The sequence below is a fragment of the Somniosus microcephalus genome, chromosome 2, assembly GCF_052327205.1.
Source record: "Somniosus microcephalus isolate GS21.2 chromosome 2, FLI_Smic_1.0, whole genome shotgun sequence".
Taxonomy (NCBI): domain Eukaryota; kingdom Metazoa; phylum Chordata; class Chondrichthyes; order Squaliformes; family Somniosidae; genus Somniosus; species Somniosus microcephalus.
The window spans coordinates 185,682,973-185,705,167 of NC_140988.1; the positions used below are offsets into that span (position 1 = coordinate 185,682,973).

The following is a 22,195-nucleotide window of genomic DNA, read 5'->3' on the forward strand; positions in this document are numbered from 1 at the left end:
CCAGTTGCTTTGTTAAGTAGAAATGTTATTTTTTCTTGTAGGAGGGATGGAAATAAAATATTTTTTTATTCAAAAGACAGAAACAATCTTATTAGCATAGATGCATATTATTTTTTAAAAAACACATTAATTACCCTTCTGTCTTGCATGGTGAGATCCAATCGATACCATTGCCTCAATGACAATTTGAAATTCGACTTTCCAGCAATGTATTTTCCCGAGGACAGCGCCATCTGAAAGTGAATATCACCTAAAGGAAAATCACAACATCACAGAGTTACTAGCACTTAATGGAGCTTAAACATCATGTGGGTAAACATGTGCCTCATAGAATTTTTTTAAAATGCTGACCTATCAACTGAGGGGTCTACTCAGAAGAAAAAAAAACTGGAAAGTCAATGTCGTTTTTATTTTCCACCTACACCGATGGACACCCCCCCTGGCTTCTTCATCATGTGAGGCTTCTCTGCTCTAAAACCATTTCTGACCACGTCCTCATCTCTCTCACTATCCACATTCCCTTGACCACTTCCAATGCACTCTTGCCTCTTTCTGAAGTTATAGGGTCAAGTTCCTCCGGTGTCCTGTTGTTTGTGAGACCTTGCTATGTGCAAACTAACCACCGTGTTTGGCCACAGAACAACAGTGCTGACACTTCAAAAGTAATTCAGTGGCTGTAAAATGCTTTGGAACATCATGAGAATGTGGAAGGTTCCATAGAAATGCAAGATCTTTCTCTCCTTACTCTCGTTCTCACCTCGGAGTCAGAAGGTTGTGGGTTTAAATCTTACTCCAGGACCTGAGCACATAATTTGACACTTAAACACAGTACTGGGGGACTACTATCTTATCTGAAAGACAGCATCCCTGACAACATTAAACTGTGGCTGCTACTCCCTGTTCAGGTGGACGTTAAAAATCCCAAGTCAGTATTCCCGCAGGAAGCAGGACAATATTACTTCCTCAACCAACATTGTCAAAAATAGATTAACTGCTCAGTTGCCTTATTACTGTTCATGGAATTTTGCTGTGTGAATTAGATGCCACACTTATTTACATAATAACAGTGACTACATATATGAAAAGTAATTTATGTGAAGCATTTTGAAATATTTCTCAGGAACATGATATGATGCTAATGCAAATCTTTCTTTACCCTAACCCTCTGACCAAAAAAAAAGCTAAGCTCTGGGTCCCTCACGAACGTCCTCTCGAAATGTCAACTTCTGCCCTGCTAATCAGACATACACCAGGGCATTCATGTCTCTGCTGACCTGCTCAATGACTGCTTTGTCCCTGCCTCATTCTCCACAATACAACAGCCACCTTTACAACCTCAAATCCAAAGGCAGCAGACTTCAATGCACATTGGTCAAGGACAGGCTCTTTGCCCAGTGCCAGATCTGGCTTGATCACTTCAAGTTGCATCACCTATCCGTTTCTCAGACAAAATCTTTTACTACTTCAGGATCAAACTGGAGGACATGAACAATTCAAATGTCTCTTTTCTATTACAGCTTGTCATTGCACATTAACGCATGCATATAGTGCAAATACTACAGTGCCCACTTCAACTATCATGTCAATTCAAGATCAAAAGGGGATAAATTTGAACTACTTTTGCAGTTTTATATTACATGTTGTGCAAAATGTCTCAAAATGCCACAGCCAGTTCAAGTTGACACATTCCATTAGCCCCCTCTCTCCTTGCCTCTGACATGAAAGGTGCTCATGGACTTCTCCAAAACTAATCTACCCAGCTGCTTCCAACTCTTCCATCCTAGCTTCCCCATCCCAAGGTATTCTGTAGTTTCCCTTTCAGCACGGATGTGTTAAATGCAAATCACCTTTGATAAACTTAATTGAGTTCTTCAATGAAATAACGGAGAGGCTTGATGAGGGTAGTACGGTGGATGTTGTGTATATGGAGTTTCAAAAAGCATTTGATAAAGTACCACATAATTGAAAAATTGAAGCCCATGGGATTAAAAGGTGTGTGGATGTGGCTGTGTGGATACGAAATTGGCTAAGCGACAGAAAGCAGAGAGTAGTGGTGAACAGTTGTTTTTCAGACTGGAGGGAAGTGCATAGAAGTGTTCCCCCAGTGGGCAGAATTAGGACCACTGCTCTTTTTGATATATATTAATGACCTGGACTTGGGTATACAAGGCATACTTTCAAAGTTTGCAGATGACAAAAAAACTCAGAAATGTTGCATAAAGTGAGGAGGATAGTAACTGTAAGGGGATAAAAAAGACTTCTTAGAATTAAAGTTAGAAGAAAAAATAAGGCTGATAAGTTTGTCTCCTATCCTTCCTTAGGAATGTAGGACCTAGATAAGACAGGAACTGTAAGGCTAACAAGCTTGTCTTTTGTCCTTGCTTAAGATAAGGCAGGACAAACAGATTCTCATGGGATGAGGTAAGCACCTCATGGCCAGAGTAGAAACAGATAATTTAGCCCGCGAATGCTGTAAAGATGGGTTTCCGTGAACCATTCAGCAACCTCCCTGATAGGGGGCAACGAATGGACACAGCCCTTCGCCTATTCTGTACACCAATCAATGATCGTAGAAGGGGTGCGCACGAGGGGTGTATGCCTCAAGTTAGGGTATAATTGCTGTACGTATTTGATACTCGGCAGAAGAATCCTTTCTCTGGGATGAGACTGAGATTTTCCCCCTGCATATGCTTGAATAAAGATCGTGAAACTTATCCAAGGTGTCCGTCTGGTGAATTCGTGGTTGCTATAGGGCAAGTGTTGACCCCTTATCTCAGGGGGTCTGCTTGAGAGGAGGGAAGACTTCTCTTTTACCCCAACAGTAACAGACTTCAGGAGGATATAAACAGATTGGTGAAATGGGAAGACACATGGCAGATAACATTTAACGCAGAGAAGTATGAAGTGATTCATTTTGGTAGGAAGATTGAGGAGAGGCAATATAAACTAAATGGTAAATTTTAAAAGGGGTGCAGTAACAAAGAGACCTGGGGTGTACATACTTTGAAGGAGGCAGGACCAGCTGAGAAAGCTATTAAAAGACATACAGGATCCTTGGCTTTAACAATAGAGGCATAGAGTACAAAAGCAAGGAAGTTATGCTAAAACTTTATAAAACACAGGTTAGGCCCCAACTGGAGATTTACTAGAATGGTACCAGGGATGAAAGACTTCAGTCACATGGAGAGACTAGAAACACTGGGGTCATTCCCCTTAGAGTAGAGAAGGTTAACCAGAGATTTGATAGAGGTGTTGAAAATCATGAAGGGTTTTGATAGAATAAATTAGGAGAAATTGTTTCCAGTGGCAGAAGGGTCGGTAACCAGAAGCCACAGATTTAAGGTAATTGCCAAAAGAACCAGAGGCGGCATAAGGAAATAAAAATTACACAGTAAGTTGTTATGATCTGGAATGCACTGCCTGCAAGGCTGGTGGAAGCAGATTCAATAATAACTTTTAAAAGGGAATTGAATAAATGCTTGAAGGGGAAAACTTTGAAGGGCTATGGGGAAAGAGCAGGGGAGTGGGACTACTTGGATAGCTCTTTCAAAGGGCCGGCACAGTCATGATGGGTCAAATGGCGTCCTTCTGTGCTGTATCATTCGATGATTCCTCTCTCTCAGTTCTCATTCGATTAATTTCCTCTCTAAAATCCATCACCTGCTCCTAAGATGCCTCCTAATACAGCTGTGCCCCACCCTGCCATCAACTTGAATTCTCTCTCCTCACTCCAATTCTCAGCATCATCATCAATCTATCCCTTTCCTTGGACCATGCTCCCCCACGTTTGAAACCTGCTGTCACCACCGCACTTCTTAAAAAGTCTCCTACCAACCCCTTTGTCCTCTCAAACTACCATCCCATCTTCAATCTCATCTTCCTATATTAAGTCCTCAAATGAGTCATTGTTGTCCGACTCCATGCCCACTTCATCCTCTACTCTCTGTTTAGTTGCTCCAGTCTAGGTTTCTACAGCACCAAAACTGGGGTGTAAAGTCAACAAAGACATCGAAAGCAGAGCAACCATGGTGTGCTATTCCTCCTCATCTTCTCCAGTTTTTGATACAGTTGACCATTCCTTCCTCTGACATCATCTTTCCTCTGTGCTCCTCATCTGCAGCATCTTCTCCTCATTCCATTCCTATCTGTTGCAAAATAGGCGGTACAGTGCTTCCAACAACTTTTCCTCCTGTACCCTCACAGTCTCCTACTCACCAGAGAGAAACCTGAAAGCAGCAATTCCCCTCCAACATAGCACTATGATTGCTGTGGTTAAGGGCATCTGCCAATTTTAGAATCTCGCCTTACCACTTTGAGTTAGAAACAGCAACGGGGTGCCATAGATCTGTTTTTCATTGATGTGATGGAAGATCCCACAGAGATGCCGTTTACACCCATGGAGTACATAAATCCAGATTGATACAGTAAACCTATCAGACAATTTTGAAGAAATAATCTGATTACGTCACATGACACGAAAATTCTACAAATAACGTTGAGCATATATATAGCCTACTCTAAGAAAAAAATCACACGCAACAACTTAAAATGTACCTACAGTACGTGTCTGCTTTATTATGTGTATTTGCCTGTGTCTGGCACCTTGTTATATAGTTCCATTCAAAACATCCATTGTTGTGCACATTTTCTGCTTTGTTTAAATTTAAATTAGCAGAGCTAATCTGCAATGATTGTTGAACAGTACTAAACTACAAAGAGACTTTGTGTTAGTTTTTGATGTAGGTAAAGAGGATATTAAAAGTACGTATCATAAACCCTGCTCCCAACAATGAATATCCACAAGTATATAATTTGGAATATTCGGAGCTGCTGGGCATACCTTGGATTATTGACAAGTTGTTTAGTTGCCACTTCCATTTCCAGGTTATTAAATTTTTTTAGCTTTTTCATTACTCCAAAATTCAAACCTGTTGATGCAAATGGAAAACGAAGTAGGTCCACAACATCTAGGAAAAAGAAAAAAAGTTAATAACTATATGTAAAGATATTCAAGGTGCAGTAATCTGTTGATATAGAAGAGCTCCATTAAAACTTAATCTATTTGCCAGAGGGGAAAAAACCTGACCTGAAACTGGATTCAATATAATCATACAGAAAGAAAATTCAAACTGAGCTGAAAGATCTGGTGATGATTCGTGACACTTAATAATTAAAATCAAATCATTGCATTAAAAGCTTGTTTTGCAATGCAGGTCCTATTCACACAGTACGATAGCAAAATACCGCAGATGTTGGAAATCCGAAAGGGTTCGACCCGAAACGTCAACTCAAATTTCTCTCCACGGATGTTGCCTGACCTGCTGAGTTTTTCCAGCATTTTCTGTTGTTATTTCCTATTCACACAGTGATCTGAACAAATTACATAGCATCTATGCTACTCGCTTCAACTACTCCATGTGGCGGAATATGGTATTTGGAAATAACAGGGGAGCAATTTAAAAATAAAATTGTCAAGTGTTGATCTGCAGCATTTTTTAAATCAAAGAGGAATAAATTATTGTACAATTTGCGTTTGTAATTTACGCGAACAGCTGTGGATCATCAAACCAGCTCAACAGTGATTTAAAAGAATCTTAGCAGATGTTGCAATGGTCCAGAATTTGCAGTTGCAATGACAGCGAAACTGTCAGCATTCGCCGTCATTACAATTGTGAATCTGACAGCAACTTCTGGAGTATGCACATGCGCAGTTAAACGTGGAGATCCAGAAGTTGTTGTCAGTCATTCCTGTTCCTCCACAGGGCGTGCTGTTGAACTCCCCACAGCAGGCAATCAATTGAAATCACTGAACTGACAAGAACTTAAGCTTTTACACTGGAATATCGTTCTTAAAACCCCCCCCCAGAAAGTTAAGCCTTGTTGAATGAGGTGTAACTAGGTTTTTAATGGCGTACTAAGTCATAATTTCTGCATAATAAGCGTGCTGGCCCTGAAAAACTCATTTTATATTTGTGGAATGTCAATTTTTTCTATTATGATAAAAATACCATGGTTTTCAATAATACATTTTTTAAGTTTGTTTATAATAGTCCAGCTTCTACCTTAATCCCATGTGTATGTCACAATCTTTATTTTGCTCTCTGTAAAATGATTAAAAAGTGAAGGATAAAATCTGCTTTTTACTTCCTGGTTTGCTGTCTTTGAGAATTCTTCAATGTGATTGGCTGCTTAGCTAGTTTGATGACATCACTGTTGCTGGATGCTGGACTTGGCATTAGATTCAAATTAATGTTGGGAGAGGTGAAATCGACGCCATAGAGATTAGCGAGGTCAGCGGCAAGCGCCATCACGTTGCCGCTGACAGCCAAATCCAGGCCATTAATTCTCTCTGCAAAGCATGTTGCTGCATTAGATTAATCAACTGTTACAAATGTGTGAACTTTTCTTATCTTATTTTACTTCTAGTTCAGACAATGGCTGCTGCCATTGGACGCCTGTTAATAATAGATCACATGGCTTCATTGATTAGCTAATAGCTCCTTCAATATGAATCATAATGGTTTTCTGTGAGCTGAATGAAGTTATGGTCTATCCATTGTGAATGTCTAGAAATGAGTGTACTAAGTGAATCTTCACAGACCAAACTGTACATTCCTATAGAATGAGATGAACCCACTTGCATATGAATACATTTGTATTGATTGTGCCTTTTCTTTTTATGAATTAGAATATTATTAAATTCTCTGACAACTCAACTTCAAACAAATTGAGTGGTTAAATATAGGGCACTAAAAAAGTACTGGAATTTTTGTACCTTCTGATGGAAAATCAGATAGAAGGCTTACTTTTAATTCCCTTCTTCGGGAAGGCATTACATTGAAAATACAATCTTTCCAGTAACCAAGGCTTTGTTTCTCTAAAAACTAAAAAAGCTTTCTGTTTATATCCAAAGATATTTCTTACAAGGGATAATTAACTCATTATAGTCCTTTCTCATTGTATTTATGTTTCATATTATTACTCTTTATGTTTGCTGAACCTTTGTACTTCATTATTCTATTTAATTGTAAATAATATTTGAGTTGTTTCAGCCTGTAAATTCTGATTGGAGTTTAACATCGACCAATTCAAAGTGAGTGAGAAGGAGTGAATAACACTACATTTAATCTCGCAGATTGCCGCAAGTAAAGGTAATTGACAACTCTTAATTGATGTAAATCCGTGAATAGATTTTTTTAAATTCCAGATTGTAGGGGACAAGATTTTTTTCATTACCACTGAGTACAACTGAGAAAGAAAGACATGGTAACCTTGCTAGAGCATCACATCATACCATCAAAACATCTCAGTATTTCACACAGTGAATTACGTTTGGACTCCAGTGACATTTATGTAGGTAAATCCAAGAAAAAATGTTTCTATGTAAACCCAAACTTGTAGCACCAACGGGATAAAATCTGATTACTTGAAGAGGGGAGAGAAATCGTATCTTCCATTCACCTAATCCGGAACATACTTAACGTGCATAATGTTGATCACAGTTAGCAATCTACCAGATTGAACAAGTGTATAAAAACATCAGAAATAAGAATCTGCAGTTTGAAACTTTCTATGATAATTTAAAGTCTCCCTCTGTTCTTCAAACTCAATTTAAAAGTTTGGAATATTTCCAATGGAACAAGGCCTCTAAGCAATTTTTGCATGGTACAAAATTACCATAATAAAAGGATTCATTTCATACAAATAATTACAGAGCCCGAAAATATTTTAAGAGTGGTGTAGATATTCATCTTTGTCACCTTAGTCATCTTTGGCAGTAATCTGACGGAATGAAAATCAGGCAGGTTCTGTAACGGGCGGCGATCCGTTCCACCAGATTACCGCCCGGCGGTGAAGACAAAAATCTCCTCCGATGTATGTGATAAAATTAAAATTTGCCAACGCTTATTATGTACAGAACTTTCTTATCTGGATAGTGCAAAGTTGAGAGCTAAAATAATCATGTGAACAGCAAAGATGTGAATTCAATAATATGTGAGCACATCTGAGGTATTCCAATTGTGTTAATTAGTTTGTAATTGTTGTAAAATTACTTTGATTAAATTGGAATTCCTGGGAATAATTCATTTTGTTTAATTGTTTATAATAACTATATCACCACAAGTGACTATTGAAGCTGAGTATATCTCAACATTTTAGAGAGAATTTGATAAAACACGAGAAAAAAAAAAGGTATGGGGAAAAAACAAAGATATGGGATTAGAATAGGCAACTTTTATGTGGAGCCAACATTAGCACAGGCACAATGGGCCAAATGGTTTCCTTCTATAATGAAATTTCTACTTCAATTAAGTAAGCAAATAAAATGCACGTACCATTTTCAAGCAAACACTGGGGTATTTGCATATCTTTTATTGTTTGTATCTTCTCTGTGTCCCACTGAAGGCATTCTTTGTGATCTTTGTAAGGCCTTTCAAAAGGGTTGAATGTCTCCAGTAATTTGTAGGTTCTAGTCACAGCTTGTTCATAAACAGTTGCATTATGACGTTCATAAGCTCCAAAATCAGTATTTATAATCCAAGCTCTTAATATTACATTGCTTATGACAATAGAACGTTTAATCAAATAATCGGGTCTGTATAACATGATGCTTGGAAATCTCACCCACAGAGTCCGATTCCTCAAGGTATGAAGATGTTTCTCACATATCCATCGTTTCTTGTAAACAGTGACACCAATTTTGACATTGGTTGAAACTATCACCTCAACACCAACAATACTAGGTTCAGAGCATAAATATTCAATAGAAAGTTTGTAGTCGGGCACTACCATGTCAGTCATATTAATGAATCGAATGATATCTTTAAACTCTCTGTTTGTCAAAGATTGCAACACAGCTGTAGTTTGTGTTGTTTTTGTACTGTATAAAGGTGCTGGCATCTGAAAAAAAATTCACAATAAACAAATTTCTATTAAATTCAGCATCTGAACAATATGAATATTGTTTAATATTTTTATGATGAGAGAGTGAAACCAGGAAATTATAGACCAGTTAGCCTAACATCTGTTGTTGGGAAATTAAGGATAGGGTGACTGAACACCTCGAAAGTTTTCAGCTGATCAGAGTGAGTCAGCATGGATTTGTGAAAGGTAGGTCATGCCTGAGAAACCTGATTGAGTTTTTTGAGGAGGTGACTAAAGTAGTGGACAGGGGAATGTCTCTGGATGTTATTTATATGGACTTCCAGAAGGCGTTTGATAAAGGCCCATATAAAAGAGAGAGACTGATAACGAAGGTAGAAGCCCATGGAATTGAAAGCAAACTATTGACCTGCTTAGGAAATTGGCTGAGCGGCAGGACACAAAGAGTAGGGATAATGGGCAGGTACTCGAATTGGTAGGATGTGACTAGTGGTGTCCCACAGGGATCTGTGTTGGGGTCTCAACTATTCACAGTATTTATTAATGACTTAGATTATGGCATAGAAAGCCATGTATCCAAGTTTGCCGATGACACAAAGATAGGCGGCATTGTAGGCAGTGTAGATGAAAGCATAAAATTACAAAGGGATATCGATAGATTAAGTGAATGGGCAAAACTGTGACAAATGAATTTCAATGTCGGCAAATGTGAGGTCATCCACTTTGGACCTAAAAAGGATAGAACAGGGTACTTTCTAAATGGTGAATAGCTAAAAACAGTGGAGGTCCAGACTTGGGGATCCAAGTACATTGATCACTAAAATGTTATGAACAGGTACAGAAAATAATCAAACAGGCTAATGGAATGCTGGCCTTTATATTTAGAGGACCAGAATACAAGGGGGTAGAAGTTATGCTGCAGCTGTACAAAGCCCTGGTTAGACCACATCTTGAGTACTGTGAGCAGTTCTGGGCACCACACCTTAGGAATGATGTACTGGCCTTGGAAGGAGTGCAGCATAGGTTTACCAGAATGATACCTGGACTCCAAGGGTTGAATTACAAGGAGATTAGTGTTGTATCCCCTAGAATTTAGAAGGTTAAGGGGTGATCTGATTGAAGTTTTCAAGATTTTAAGGGGAACAGATCAGATAGATAGAGAGAAACAATTTCTGCTGGTTGGGGAGTCTAGGACTAGGGGGCATAGTCTAAAAATTAGAGCCAGATCGTTCAGGAGTGAAATTAGGAAATACTTTTAGACACAAAGGGTGGTAGAAGTTTGGAACTCTCTTCTGCAAACAGCAATTGATGCTAGATCAATTGTTAATTTTAAACCTGAGATTGACAGCTTTTTGTTAACCAAAGGTATTAAGGGATATGGGCTAAAGGTGGGTATATGGAGTTAGGGCACAGATCAGCCATGATCTCACTGACTGGCGGAACAGGCTCGAGGGGCTCAATAGTCTACTCCTGTTTGCCGATGACCTCAAAGAAAGTTGCCTACAAAGATCTAGCGATCTCTGTAGCGCGAATTTCACCTGTCTGATGTTCATTTCATTCTGGCACCCTGTATAGGGGATCTCCAGCATCCAGCAACAGTGATGTCATCAAGCAGACTGTGCAGCCAATCACATTGAAGAATTCTCACAGGCAGCAAACCAGGAAGTAAAAAGTACTGATTATCCTTCACTTTTTAATCATTTTACAGAGAGCTAAATAAAGATTGGGACATACACATGGGATTAAGGTAGAAGCTGAAATATCAAACAAATTTAAAAAAACTCTTTATTATTTTAAAAATCTATGGGAAATTGTATCATAATGGAGAAATTTGAAATTCCACAGATATAAAATTAGTTTTTCTGGGCCAGAGAGGTTGTTCAGCAGTAATTTTGACTTAGTATGTCGTTAGAAACCCAGTTACATCTCACTCAACAAAGCTTAATTTTTTCAGGTTTTTTACAGCAAGATTACAGCGTTAAAAGTGGAAGTTCACATCAGTTCAAGTGATTTGTAAGATTTCCATCTGCGAAGACTTCAACAGTGCACCCTGTGGAGAAGTGGGACATCAATGACAGCAACGTCTGGATTTCCGCATTTAAATGTGCATGTGCAGACGCCAGAAGTTGCTGTCGGTTTCACAGAGTAATGACAGTGCACACTGACAGTTTTGTCGTCATTACAACCATAAATTCCGGGCCTATTTTAATAGTCAAAATTAGATTGGATGGGTGGATGAAGGAAAAGGGGCTGAAGGGATATGGGAACAGGGTGAGTAATAGTTTATGATTAGAACTATTTACTTGCGTGGAGGGTAAACACCAACATTGGCTGGTTGGGCCAAATTGCCTATTTCGATGTTGTAATTTCTATGTATTTCTGGCAGGGTGAAAAAGGGATGCAACCTTGACAGATTTGGATTCTGCCCAAAATCCAGCCCCTCCCCCAGCAGTCTGTCATACACAGTCCTCCCTGGTCTCAGGAACTTATGCACCATGGTACTTTCCCAGAGGAAGGGAGGAGAAATAAATCACTCGACCTGCTCTCATGCACCTCATAGCCGCCAATCTATAGGGGAATAGTCAGCTTTTTGGGGACATGACTTCAACCACTCTACAGTAGTTGGACATGTTGAAGGCCCCTATTAAGACCCTTAATTTTTTTTCAACTTCACCCATAGCTATTGCTACACCATTAATGGAATACGTGTAGTGAACATTTTCCCTTCCTTTGTGCAGTGCTTTATACTTGTCAGCATTAAATTGCATCTGCAATGCTTGCTTTTAAGCAAAATGAAAAGGTTTCTAATCTTTTTTCAAGTGACAATACACTTTTAAAAGCATCATTATATCAGACCCAGAGCAGATCACATGCCCATCCCTTTATTCATGAATAGTGCATCTTACTCACCAATAAAGAAAAATGAAGGACTCGCATTCATATACATATACACGACACAAAGCTGGGTGGGTGTGTGTGCTGTGAGGAGGATGCCGAGAAACTCCAGTATGATTTGGACAGGTTGGGCGATTGGGCAGATGCACGGCAGATGCAGTATAATTGTGAGGTTATCCACTTTGGTGGCAAAAACAGGAAGGCAGATTATTATCTGAACGGCAATAGATTGGGAAAAGGGGAAGTGCAACGAGACCTGGGTGTCCTTGTGCACCAGTCGCTGAAGGTAAGCATGCAGGTGCAGCAGGCGGTTAAGAAGGCAAATGGGATGCTGGCCTTCATAGCGAGAGGATTTGAGTACAGGAACAAGGATGTCTTGTATAATTGTGCAGGGCCTTGGTGAGACCACACCTTGAGTATTGTGTGCAGTTTTGGTCGCCTTATCTGAGGAAGGATGTTCTTGCCATGGAGGGAGTGCAGCGAAGATTCACCAGACTGATACCTGGGATGGCAGGAATGTCGTATGAAGAGAGATTGGGTCGATTCGGCTTATATTCGCTAGAGTTTAGAAGAATTAGAGAGGATCTCATTGAAACGTATAAAATTTTAACAGGACTAGACAGACTAGATGCAGGAAGGCTGTTCCCGATGGCGGGGGAATCCAGAACCAGGGGTCACAGTCTAAGGATAAGGGATAAGCCATTCAAGACTGAGATGAGGAGGAATTTCTTCACCCAGAGAGTGGTGAACCTGTGGAATACCACAGAAGACAGTTGAGGCCAATTCATTAAATATATTCAAGAAGGAGTTAGATATATTTCTTAAGGCTAAGAGGATCAAGGGATATGGGGAGAAAGCAGGGACAGGGTACTGAATTTGGATGATCAGCCATGATCGCATTGAATAGCGGAGCAGGCTCGAGGGGCTGAATGGCCTACTCCTGCTTCTATCTTCTATGTTTCTATGTAGTACCTTTTCCGATCTGAGAAATATCTCAAGGTGCTTCACATGATATCTTTTTAAGTGCAGTGGCTATTGTTATGTAGGCATAGCAGCCAACTTGCATACAAGATCCCATATCAGCAGTAAAATGAATGACCAGTTAATGTGTTTTTGGTTGCATTAGCTGAGGGAAGAATGATAGCCGGGAAACTGGGAGAAGTCACTGCTCTTATTTGAATAATGCGGGATCTTTTAACGTACACCTGAACAGGATGATTAATATTTCATCTGATGGGCAACACCTCTGAAAATTCAGCACTCCCTTCATACTGCACTGACATGTCAGCCTAGATTATGTGTTCAAGTCCTTCAATACAGAAATTGTGCCAGAAAATTGATAGGTTGCCGATGTACCTGTTCTGTTCAAAAATAGATAAAGGGATTAACCTAACATCAGTAGTGGGTAAGCTTCTAGAGGCTATATTATTGGATAAGATTATTAGAATGACATAAGTTACTTAAGGACAGCCAGCACAGATTTGTAAAAGACAAGTCATATGTGACAAATTTGGTAAGTGTTCTCTGAGGAAATAATGGAGAGTAAATAATTAAAGAAGTGTGATGGATGTTTTCAAAAGGTGTTTGATAAGGAGATGTGTTGATAAAATTATGGTGTTTAGTATTAAAAGGAATGTGGCAGCATGGATAGAATGTTAGTTAACACACAGAAAACAGAGACTAGTGATTAATGGATGTTTTTGGGCTGAAGGGGTGTAAACAGTAATGCCCCCAAGGGCCAGTCATGGGACCACTGCACTTCTCAATATAAATAAAAAATTATGTGGACTTAGATATGGCGAGCACAATATCAAAATTTGCAACTGCCATGAAAATAGGGAGTGTGGTTAACTGTGAACAGGAAGACATAGGCGGGATAATAGATTGGGCAGATGAATGTCAGATGAATTTAATGTGAGGTGATATATTTTGGGAGAAACATAGAAACATAGAAGATAGGAGCAGGAGTAGGCCATTCAGCCCTTCGAGCCTGCTCCGCCATTCAATGTGATCATGGCTGATCATCCAAATTCAGTACCCTGTCCCTGCCTTTTCCCCATATCCCTTGATCCCTTTAGCCTCAAGAAATATATCCAACTCCTTCTTGAATATATTTAATGAACTAGCCTCCACCGCCCTCTATGGCAGAGAATTCCACAGGTTCACCACTCTCTGGGTGAAGAAATTCCTCCTCATTTCAGTCCTAAATGGCTTACCCCTTATCCTTAGACTATGACCCCTGGTTCTGGACTCCCCGGCCATCAGAAACATCCTTCCTGCATCTAGTCTGTCCAGACCTGACAGAATTTATAGGTTTCGATGAGATCCCCTCTCAATCTTCTAAACTCCAGTGAGTATAAGCCCAATTGACACAATCTCTCCTCATACGTCATTCCTGCCATCCCAGGTATCAGCCTGGTGAATCTTCGCTGGCAAGAACGTCCTTCCTCAGGTAAGGTGACCAAAACTGCACACAATACTCAAGGTGCGGTCTCACCAAGGCCCTGTACAACTGTAGCAAGACATCCTTGTTCCTGTACTCGAACCCTCTTGCTACGAAGGCCAACATGCCATTTGCCTTCTTAACCGCCTGCTGCACCTGCATGCTTACCTTCAGCGACTGGTGCACAAGGACACCCAGGTCTCTTTGCACTTCCCCTTCTCCCAATCTATTGCCATTCAAATAATAATCTGCCTTCCTGTTTTTGCCACCAAAGTGTATAACCTCACATTTATCCACATTATAGTGCATTTGCCATGTTTCTGCCCAATCACCCAACCTGTCCAAATCGTACTGGAGTTTCCCGACATCCTCCTCGCAGCTTACCCTCCCGCCCAGCTTTGTGTCGTCTGCAAATTTGGAGATATTACATCCAATTCCCTCGTCCAGATCATTAATATATATTGTGAACAGCTGGGGTCCTAGGACCGATCCTTGCGGTACCCCACTAGTCACTGCCTGCCACTCGGAAAATGACCCGTTTATTCCAACTCTTTGCTTTCTGTCCGCCAACCAGTTCTCTATCCAAGTCAATACCTTGCCCCCAATCCCATGTGCCTTAATTTTGCACGCTAATCTCTTATGTGGGACCTTATCGAAAGCCTTCTGAAAGTCCAAATACACCACATCCACTGGTTCTCCCTTATCTATTTTACCAGTTACATCCTCAAAAAATTCCAGTGGATTAGTCAAGCATGATTCACCTTTTGTAAATCCATGTTGACTTTGTCCGATCCTGTCACTGCTTTCCAAGTGCTCTGCTATTACATCTTTTATAATAGACTCTAGCATTTTCCCCACTACCGATGTCAGGCTTACCGGTCTATAATTCCCCGCTTTTTCTCTACCACCTTTTTTGAATAGTGGGGTAACATTAGCTACCCTCCAATCCATGGGTACCGTTCCAGAGTCTATCGAGTTCTGGAAGATGACCAGTAATGCATCTACTATCTCTAGGGCCACTTCCTTAAGTACCCTGGGATGTAGACCATCAGGCCCTGGGGATTTATCGGCCTTCAGTCCCATCAATTTTCCTAACACCATTTTCCTACAAATACTGATTTCTTTCAGTTCCTCTCTTTCATCAGACCCTATGTTCCCCGGCATCTCTGGGAGGTTATTTGTGTCCTCCTTTGTGAAGACAGAACCAAAGTATGTATTTAGTTGGTCTGCCATTTCCTTGTTTCCCATTATAAATTCCCCTGATTCTGACTGTAAGGGACCTACGCTTGACTTCACCAATCTTTTTCTCTTCACATATCTATAAAAGCTTTTACAGTCAGTTTTTATGTTCCCTGCTAGCTTACTCTCATATTCTATTTTCCCTTTCTTAATTCATCCCTTTGTCCTCCTTTGTTGACTCCTAAACTGCTCCCAATCCTCAGGATTATTGCTTTTTCTAGCCAATTTATATGTCCGCTCCTTGGATCTTATGCTATCCCTAATTTCCCTTGTTAGCCACGGTTGAGTCACCTTTTTTGTTTTATTTTTATGCCAAACTGGGATGAACAAATTCTGTAGCTCATACATTCGGTCTTTGAATGTTTGCCATTGCCTATCCACCGTCAACCCTTTGAGCACCATTTCCCACTCAATCCTACCCAACTTGCTCCTCAGACCATCGTAGTTTCCTTTATTTAAATTGAGGACCCTTGTCTCTGAGTCAACTACTTCATTCTCCATCTTAATGAAGAATTCGATCATATTATGATCGCTCCGACCCAAGGGGCCTCGTACAACAAGATTGCTAATTAATCCTGTCTTGTTACATAATACCCAGTCTAAGATGGCCTGATCTCTGGTTGGTTCCTCGACATATTGGTCCAGGAAACCATCCCGTAAACACTCCAGGAATTCCTCTTCCACAGTATTGTTACTAATTTGGTTGGCCCAATCTATATGTAGATTAAAGTCACCCATGATGACTGCTGTGCCCTTATTGCACGCTTCTTTAATTTCCCTTTTAATGCCATCCCCAACCTCCACCTTACTGTTTGGAGGTCTATATACCACTCCCACTAATGTTTTTTTCCCCTTAGTATTTCTCAATTCTACCCATACAGATTCCACATCATCAGAGCTATATCAGGATAATGCGAGGTCATATACACTAAATAATAAAACTTTAAAAGGTTTAAAATGGTAAAACTTTAAACAGATTTAGGTATTCAGAAATACAAATCTTTAAAAGTAAGAGGACAAATTGATAAAACATATGGGTTAATAGGTGTTATAAACAGGAGCATAGAGCACCAAAGCAAAGAGGTAATGCTACACCTATGCAAATTGTTGGTTAGGCTGAAATTATAATATTTGCCCAGAAATTGCTAGAGCGGCGCATCTTGCAGTAAGCGCCGTGAATTGAATTTTTCTCCTTAACCTTCCTGGTGTATTATTTTTGCACCACACATTGCTGGAAATGTAAACTGATAATGGTGTAGCGATGTCAATGGGGCATCTGGGACTTCCTGAACGTCAGGTCCAATGGTTTATCTTCTTAACCAATTAAATTTAAGGATAAAGAAACAGAGAAAATGACAGAGAAGGAAATAGTGCAAATTAGAGTCAAATCAGATACAGAATGAGAAATCAAGCAAGGAAAAAAAAGATTGGATTGAGAGAGAAAAGAGACAGAAAGGAAAAGTAAGATTTTTTAAAAATTTACATTTTAAAAGCCTCTAGGAACAATTTACTACTTGCAAGAGTGAGGCTCCACAGTTTCAATTGTTCCCTTTCTGGGCCTCCAAGGTTGAGTTGAGTTTCATGTCAGGACCATAAATCAAGTCATTAACAGTGTCTTTGCAACATGAAATACCAGCCCGAAATGTCTGCGGCAAGATTCATTCATATTTACAGCGCAAATCCAGCAATTTCTTGACACTAATGGGGAGGTTGACGGCGAGGGTAATTTGGGTAATAAGGTAACAAGTTTTTTGTGAGGGTAATGGTGGAGCGGCGCAAATCATCCAGCAATTTGTGGCGATTCACAACTCATAACGTATCTCTTCTTCGCCACAGATTGCTGGGGGTTTTTACACACTAATATGCCGTGAACTCGCCATTATTTTTCCAGTAATTTCTGGGCCATGCTACCTATTTTTCAGGCACCTTGCTTTAGGAAGGATGTCAAAGCCATAGAGAGGGTTTGGATTCATTAAGATGATATCAGGGACAAGAGGCTTTAGTTATGAGAGAGTAAAGAAACGGAGATCCTTTTTACAGCAGAAAAGGTTAAGAGATCAGATTGAAGTGCTCACAATTGTGAAGGGTTCCAATGAGATAAATCAGTAAAAACTATTTCCACTGGTTGATGAGTTGGTATTGGAGCTCATAAATTTAAGATCAATATAAGAGAGAATGGGAGATGATTTTTTTTTACAGAGGTTGTTAGGAGATGGAATCCCCTATTAGAAACTGTGCTGGAATAAGAATCCAAAATAGATTTTAAAAGAGAAGTGGATGAATACTTGAAAAAAAAGGATTGGGAAAGGGCAGCGGAGTGAAACTAATTGGATAATACTTCCATGTGCATTGACCTGAATGGCCTCCCGCTGTGCTGTAAAATTCTATGATTGTTAACTCCTGGTGTGGGGGACCCACAATTGAGCGACTCAAATGAAAGAGTGTCACCAACTGAACAAGGCTGGTGCTCAGGTGCTCAGCGAGCACGGTGGCATAGTGGTTAGCACTGTTGCCTCACAGCGCCAGAGACCCAGGTTTGAATCTGGTCTCGGGCAACTGTCTGTGTGGAGTTTGCACATTCTCCCCGTGTTTGCGTGGGTTTTCTCCGGGTGCTCCGGTTTCCTCCCATAGTCCAAAGATGTGCAGGGTTAGGTTGATTGGCTATGATAAATTGACCCTTGGTGTTAGGGGGATTAAATACGTGGGGTTACGGGGATAGGGTGGGATATGTGTTGGTGTAGGGGTTACGGGGATCGGGTGGGATATGTGTCGGTGCAGGCTCGATGGGCCGAAATGGCCTCTATCTGCACTGTGGGGTTTCTGTGGATATCCTTGTTCAGTACCACTTACCAGCACGAATAACCATCCCAGACAGGGCAGCCAGTGGACATTCCTCATTCTCCTGCAGGTGGGCATCACAAACAGTCGGCTATGCATCTTCCATTTGGTTTTTATTTCCTTGAATTAATCGTTGTGATGTCCGTGCTGAATAAAGAGTTTTGTGACTAGCAGTTTAAGATTTTAAAATAAATATAAATCAGTTCAGAGGATTTAGAAAAAAAGGTCGAATTGTTAGATAAATCCTAGTCCATGTTCTGCGAACCTGCTCCCCACTCTCCTTACTTGAGATCCCAGACTGGGAGCAAACTAGAACCAGCCGACAGGCGCATACTGTTGATCTTGCCTTAGTTGACAAGTTCTGGCAGACGTGGAGCGGCCGCAGATACTTCCGGGAACCGTACGGCCAATGGGAACGGCAGCCACGGCGCAAACCAGGAAGATCGAGCTGCATCCTGGTGGGGCAAAGCGCCCTGCTGGTGAAATAGACAGGTGCAAGTGGTATTGAAATGTCCAGAATGTAAAAGTCGAGTGCTTTTACAGTGTGTGTGTGTTTGGTTTCAACGTATACTCCTTTTTGGAGGATTTATAAACCAAATATATATAAAATGCATGCACAATATGCGGTGGGTGCATCCAAGATGAAGCAATCGGTAAATCGTGCTGCCACTTCCTCCATATACAGTATCAGTTTTGCACCAGATAACTTTTAATTCAACCCCTGCCACGTAGCTGCAGATAGAACAATTCTCAAACAGGATAAGGGAAGTTTGTTTTAACTCTATCATCACCCACTACTCTGAATGAATCGCTTGCAACTCATTGCAGCTGAATTCCTCATTAAATGCCAAGGTTTCTCTACTGGACCATCATATATTCAAAATATCAAACTGACGAAACACGTTATTTATTTCACAATTGTATTTACCAAAGCAGACATTTTTTCTGCTTCCACTTTTTTCTATAAAAGATCCAGAAATCGCAGTTCTTAAATATGTCTGTTTTGTTTAAATTAATTCTTTCTGCAAGAAATTGTTGGAATAATCATTGAAAAACAGTGCAACAACTTGTATTTATATAGTGCATTTAACATAGTAAAACATCCCAAGGCGATTCACAGGAGTAGTATAAGACAAAATATTTGACACCGAACCACATAAGGAGAAATTAGGGCAAGTGACCAAAAGCTTGGTCAAAGAGGTAGATTTTAAGGAGCATCTTAAAGGAGGAAAGAGAGGTAGAGAGATGGAGAGGTGACAACACGTTCAAGGACTTTGGAGAGGAAAGGGAGGTTGGAGATGGGCGGTAGTTTGCAAGGACTGAGAGGCCAAGGGTTGGTTTTTTGAGAGGGGTGATGACGGCAGATTTGACGGATGGGGGACAGCACCTGAAGGGAGATTGGAGAGAAACAGGAGAAAGTTGTGAGTTCAGGGCTAGGGCAGGGGGGAACCTTAGAGGAAGTTTGGCCCAGTGGGTTAGGGGAATGAAGGGAAGTGGCAGAGGCAGCTGATCGGGTGGTCTCAATCTTAGAGACGAAGAAGCCTATGAGCTCCTCACACTTGTTGTCGGGGGTGAGGGTGGAGGAGACAGGGGAGAGGGGTTTAAGAAGACGGTTAGCAGTGGAGAATAGAAGCCGGGGTTTATCTTTGCATTCCAGAATGATTCTGGAATAGTGAGCAATTTTGGCAAACGAGAACAGGACATGATAATGCTTTATGTGGCCCAGCCAGATCTGGCGGTGAATGGCTAAACCAGTTGATCGCCATATCTGTTCAAGTATGCGTCCCTTGCACTTAAGGGAGCGAAAATGAGGGCCATACCAGGGGGAACAGCCAGGATGAGAGAGAGTAATTGTTTTAATAGGGACTAGGGTATCAAAGGTGGTGGTGAGGGTGTGATTGAGCAGATCAGTAGCTGCAGAAATGTTGTGGTGAATGGAGGGTCAAAGGCTGGACAGTTGAGATTTTGTAAGTGCAGTTGTAAGAGAGTTGGGAGAGAGTTTTTTCCAGGGACGGACACAGAAGGAAGTAGGGTTGGGGGGAGGGGTGGGCAGAAGGGGGATGTGGGTGGAGAGCGATACAAGGAAGCGGTCAGAGATGGCCTTATCTGTGATTGACACGATGGGAGTAGCGAGGCCACGAGAGATGGCAAGGTCGAGGGGGTGGCCGTGAATATGGGTTGGGGACTTTACATGGAGGGAGAGATTAAGGGAGGATATGAGGCTAATGAACTCAGATCTTTGATCCAATATTGGTTTGGGAGTTTCGCTTTTGCTTTACAGTTTAGGATTTCTACTTTTAAAAATTGCTATTAAAAATTAATAATTTTAGTGGAAAATAAGCAAAAACAAATCGAATGCTTACCAAAAGTTTAAAACTAATGCAGGAGCCAATTACCAATCCTGTTTACAATTCAGGAAGTCAACATTTATGTTCATATGAATCCTTAACCAAAAATAAACAATCCAGGCATTAAGCTTTCAATTAGGTTGTGTGTTGTGTCATTAAACTGGCTGGAGTCATACCTTGTATAAAGTAAAATGGTTGTGGTTATTGGAGGCCAATCATCTCAGGCCCAGGACATCGCTGCAGGAGTTCTTCAGGGCAGTGTCCTAGGCCCAACCATCTTCAGCTACTTCATCAATGACCTTCCCTCCATCATAAGGTCAGAAGTGGGGATGTTCGCTGATGATTGCACAGTGTTTAGTTCCACTCACGATTCCTCAGATAATGAAGCAGTCTATGCCTGCATGCAGCAAGATCTGGACGACAATGAGGCTTAGATTGATAAGTGGCAGGTAACATTTGCGCCACACAAGTGTCAGGCAATGACCATCTGTAACATCTCTAACAAGAGAGAGTCTAACCACCTCCTATTGACATTCAACTGCATTACCAATGTCAAATCCTCCACCATCAACATCCTGGGGGTTATCATTGACCAGAAATTGACGAGCTACATAAATACTCTGGCTACAGGAGCAGGTCAGAGGCTGGGTATTCTGCGGTGAGTAACTCACCTTATGACTCCCCAAAGCCTTTCCACCACCTACAAGGCACAAGTAAGGAGTGTGATGGAATAACCTCCACTTGCCTGGATGAGTGCAGCTCCAACAACACTCAAGAAGCTCGACACCATCCATGACAAAGCAGCCCGCTGGATCGGCACCCCATCCACGACCTTAAACATTCACTTCCTCCACCACTGGCGTACCGTGGCTGCAGTGTGTACCATCTACAAGATGCAATGCAGCAACTTGCCAAGGCTTCTTTCACAACACCTCCAAAACCCGTGGCTTCTACCACCTAGAAGAACACCACCACCTCCAAGTTCCCCTTCAAGTCAGACACAATCCTGACTTGGAAATAAATCGCCGTTCCTTCATTGTCGTTGGGTCAAAATCCTGGAACTCCCTCCCTAACAGCACTGTGGGAATACCTTCACCAGACTGCAGCAGTTCAAGAAGGCAGTTTACCACCGCCTTCTCAAGGGCAATTAGGGATGGGCAATAAACGCTGACCTTGCCAGTGATGCCCACATCCCATGAAAGAAGAAATAAAAAAATCAACACTAAATTGGGAAATTAATTTGATTTGAAGACTATGAAAGTGGATCAGAGTTCACGGATTTTGATTAGGTGGATGTTTTGCAGAAAGTAACATAGAAAGCATCAAAAAAAGGAAACTAAACTATGAAAAGGGAACAAAACAAATCTGGCCCCCAGGGTTTCACTGTTCTCAGTTGGTATGTGTTTCACTGCCACTGCTCCTCGCTCCTCTGCTGGTATACTGAATCTGCTGGTGTGCCACCATGGCCATGGCTAACTTCCACTGGACCCCTGGATACACCTCTGCTGGTTCATGGTCAACTCTCTACACCTCCCCGGCTATCTATTTT

General features: G+C 41.0%; 1 protein-coding gene across 3 annotated transcripts in view; it reads right to left on the reverse strand.

Annotated features, from left to right (window-relative positions):
* LOC147123159 (protein sel-1 homolog 3-like) overlaps positions 1–18,698 on the reverse strand; it is a 96,416-nt gene extending 77,718 nt beyond the window's left edge. For 2 of the 3 annotated variants that reach the window (XM_085968077.1, XM_085968068.1), the window contains exons 1-5: positions 18,311–18,698; positions 8,337–8,901; positions 4,841–4,967; positions 4,309–4,430; positions 135–250 (exon numbers count right to left, since the gene is read on the reverse strand). In XM_085968077.1, coding sequence (XP_085824203.1) covers positions 135–250; positions 4,309–4,430; positions 4,841–4,967; positions 8,337–8,901; positions 18,311–18,397 — 1,017 coding nt within the window. In that variant the 5' untranslated portion in view covers positions 18,398–18,698. The remainder of the gene's footprint in view (positions 1–134; positions 251–4,308; positions 4,431–4,840; positions 4,968–8,336; positions 8,902–18,310) is intronic. The other variant, XM_085968063.1, reaches the window with a different exon arrangement.
* Between the last annotated feature and the right edge of the window lie 3,497 nt (positions 18,699–22,195).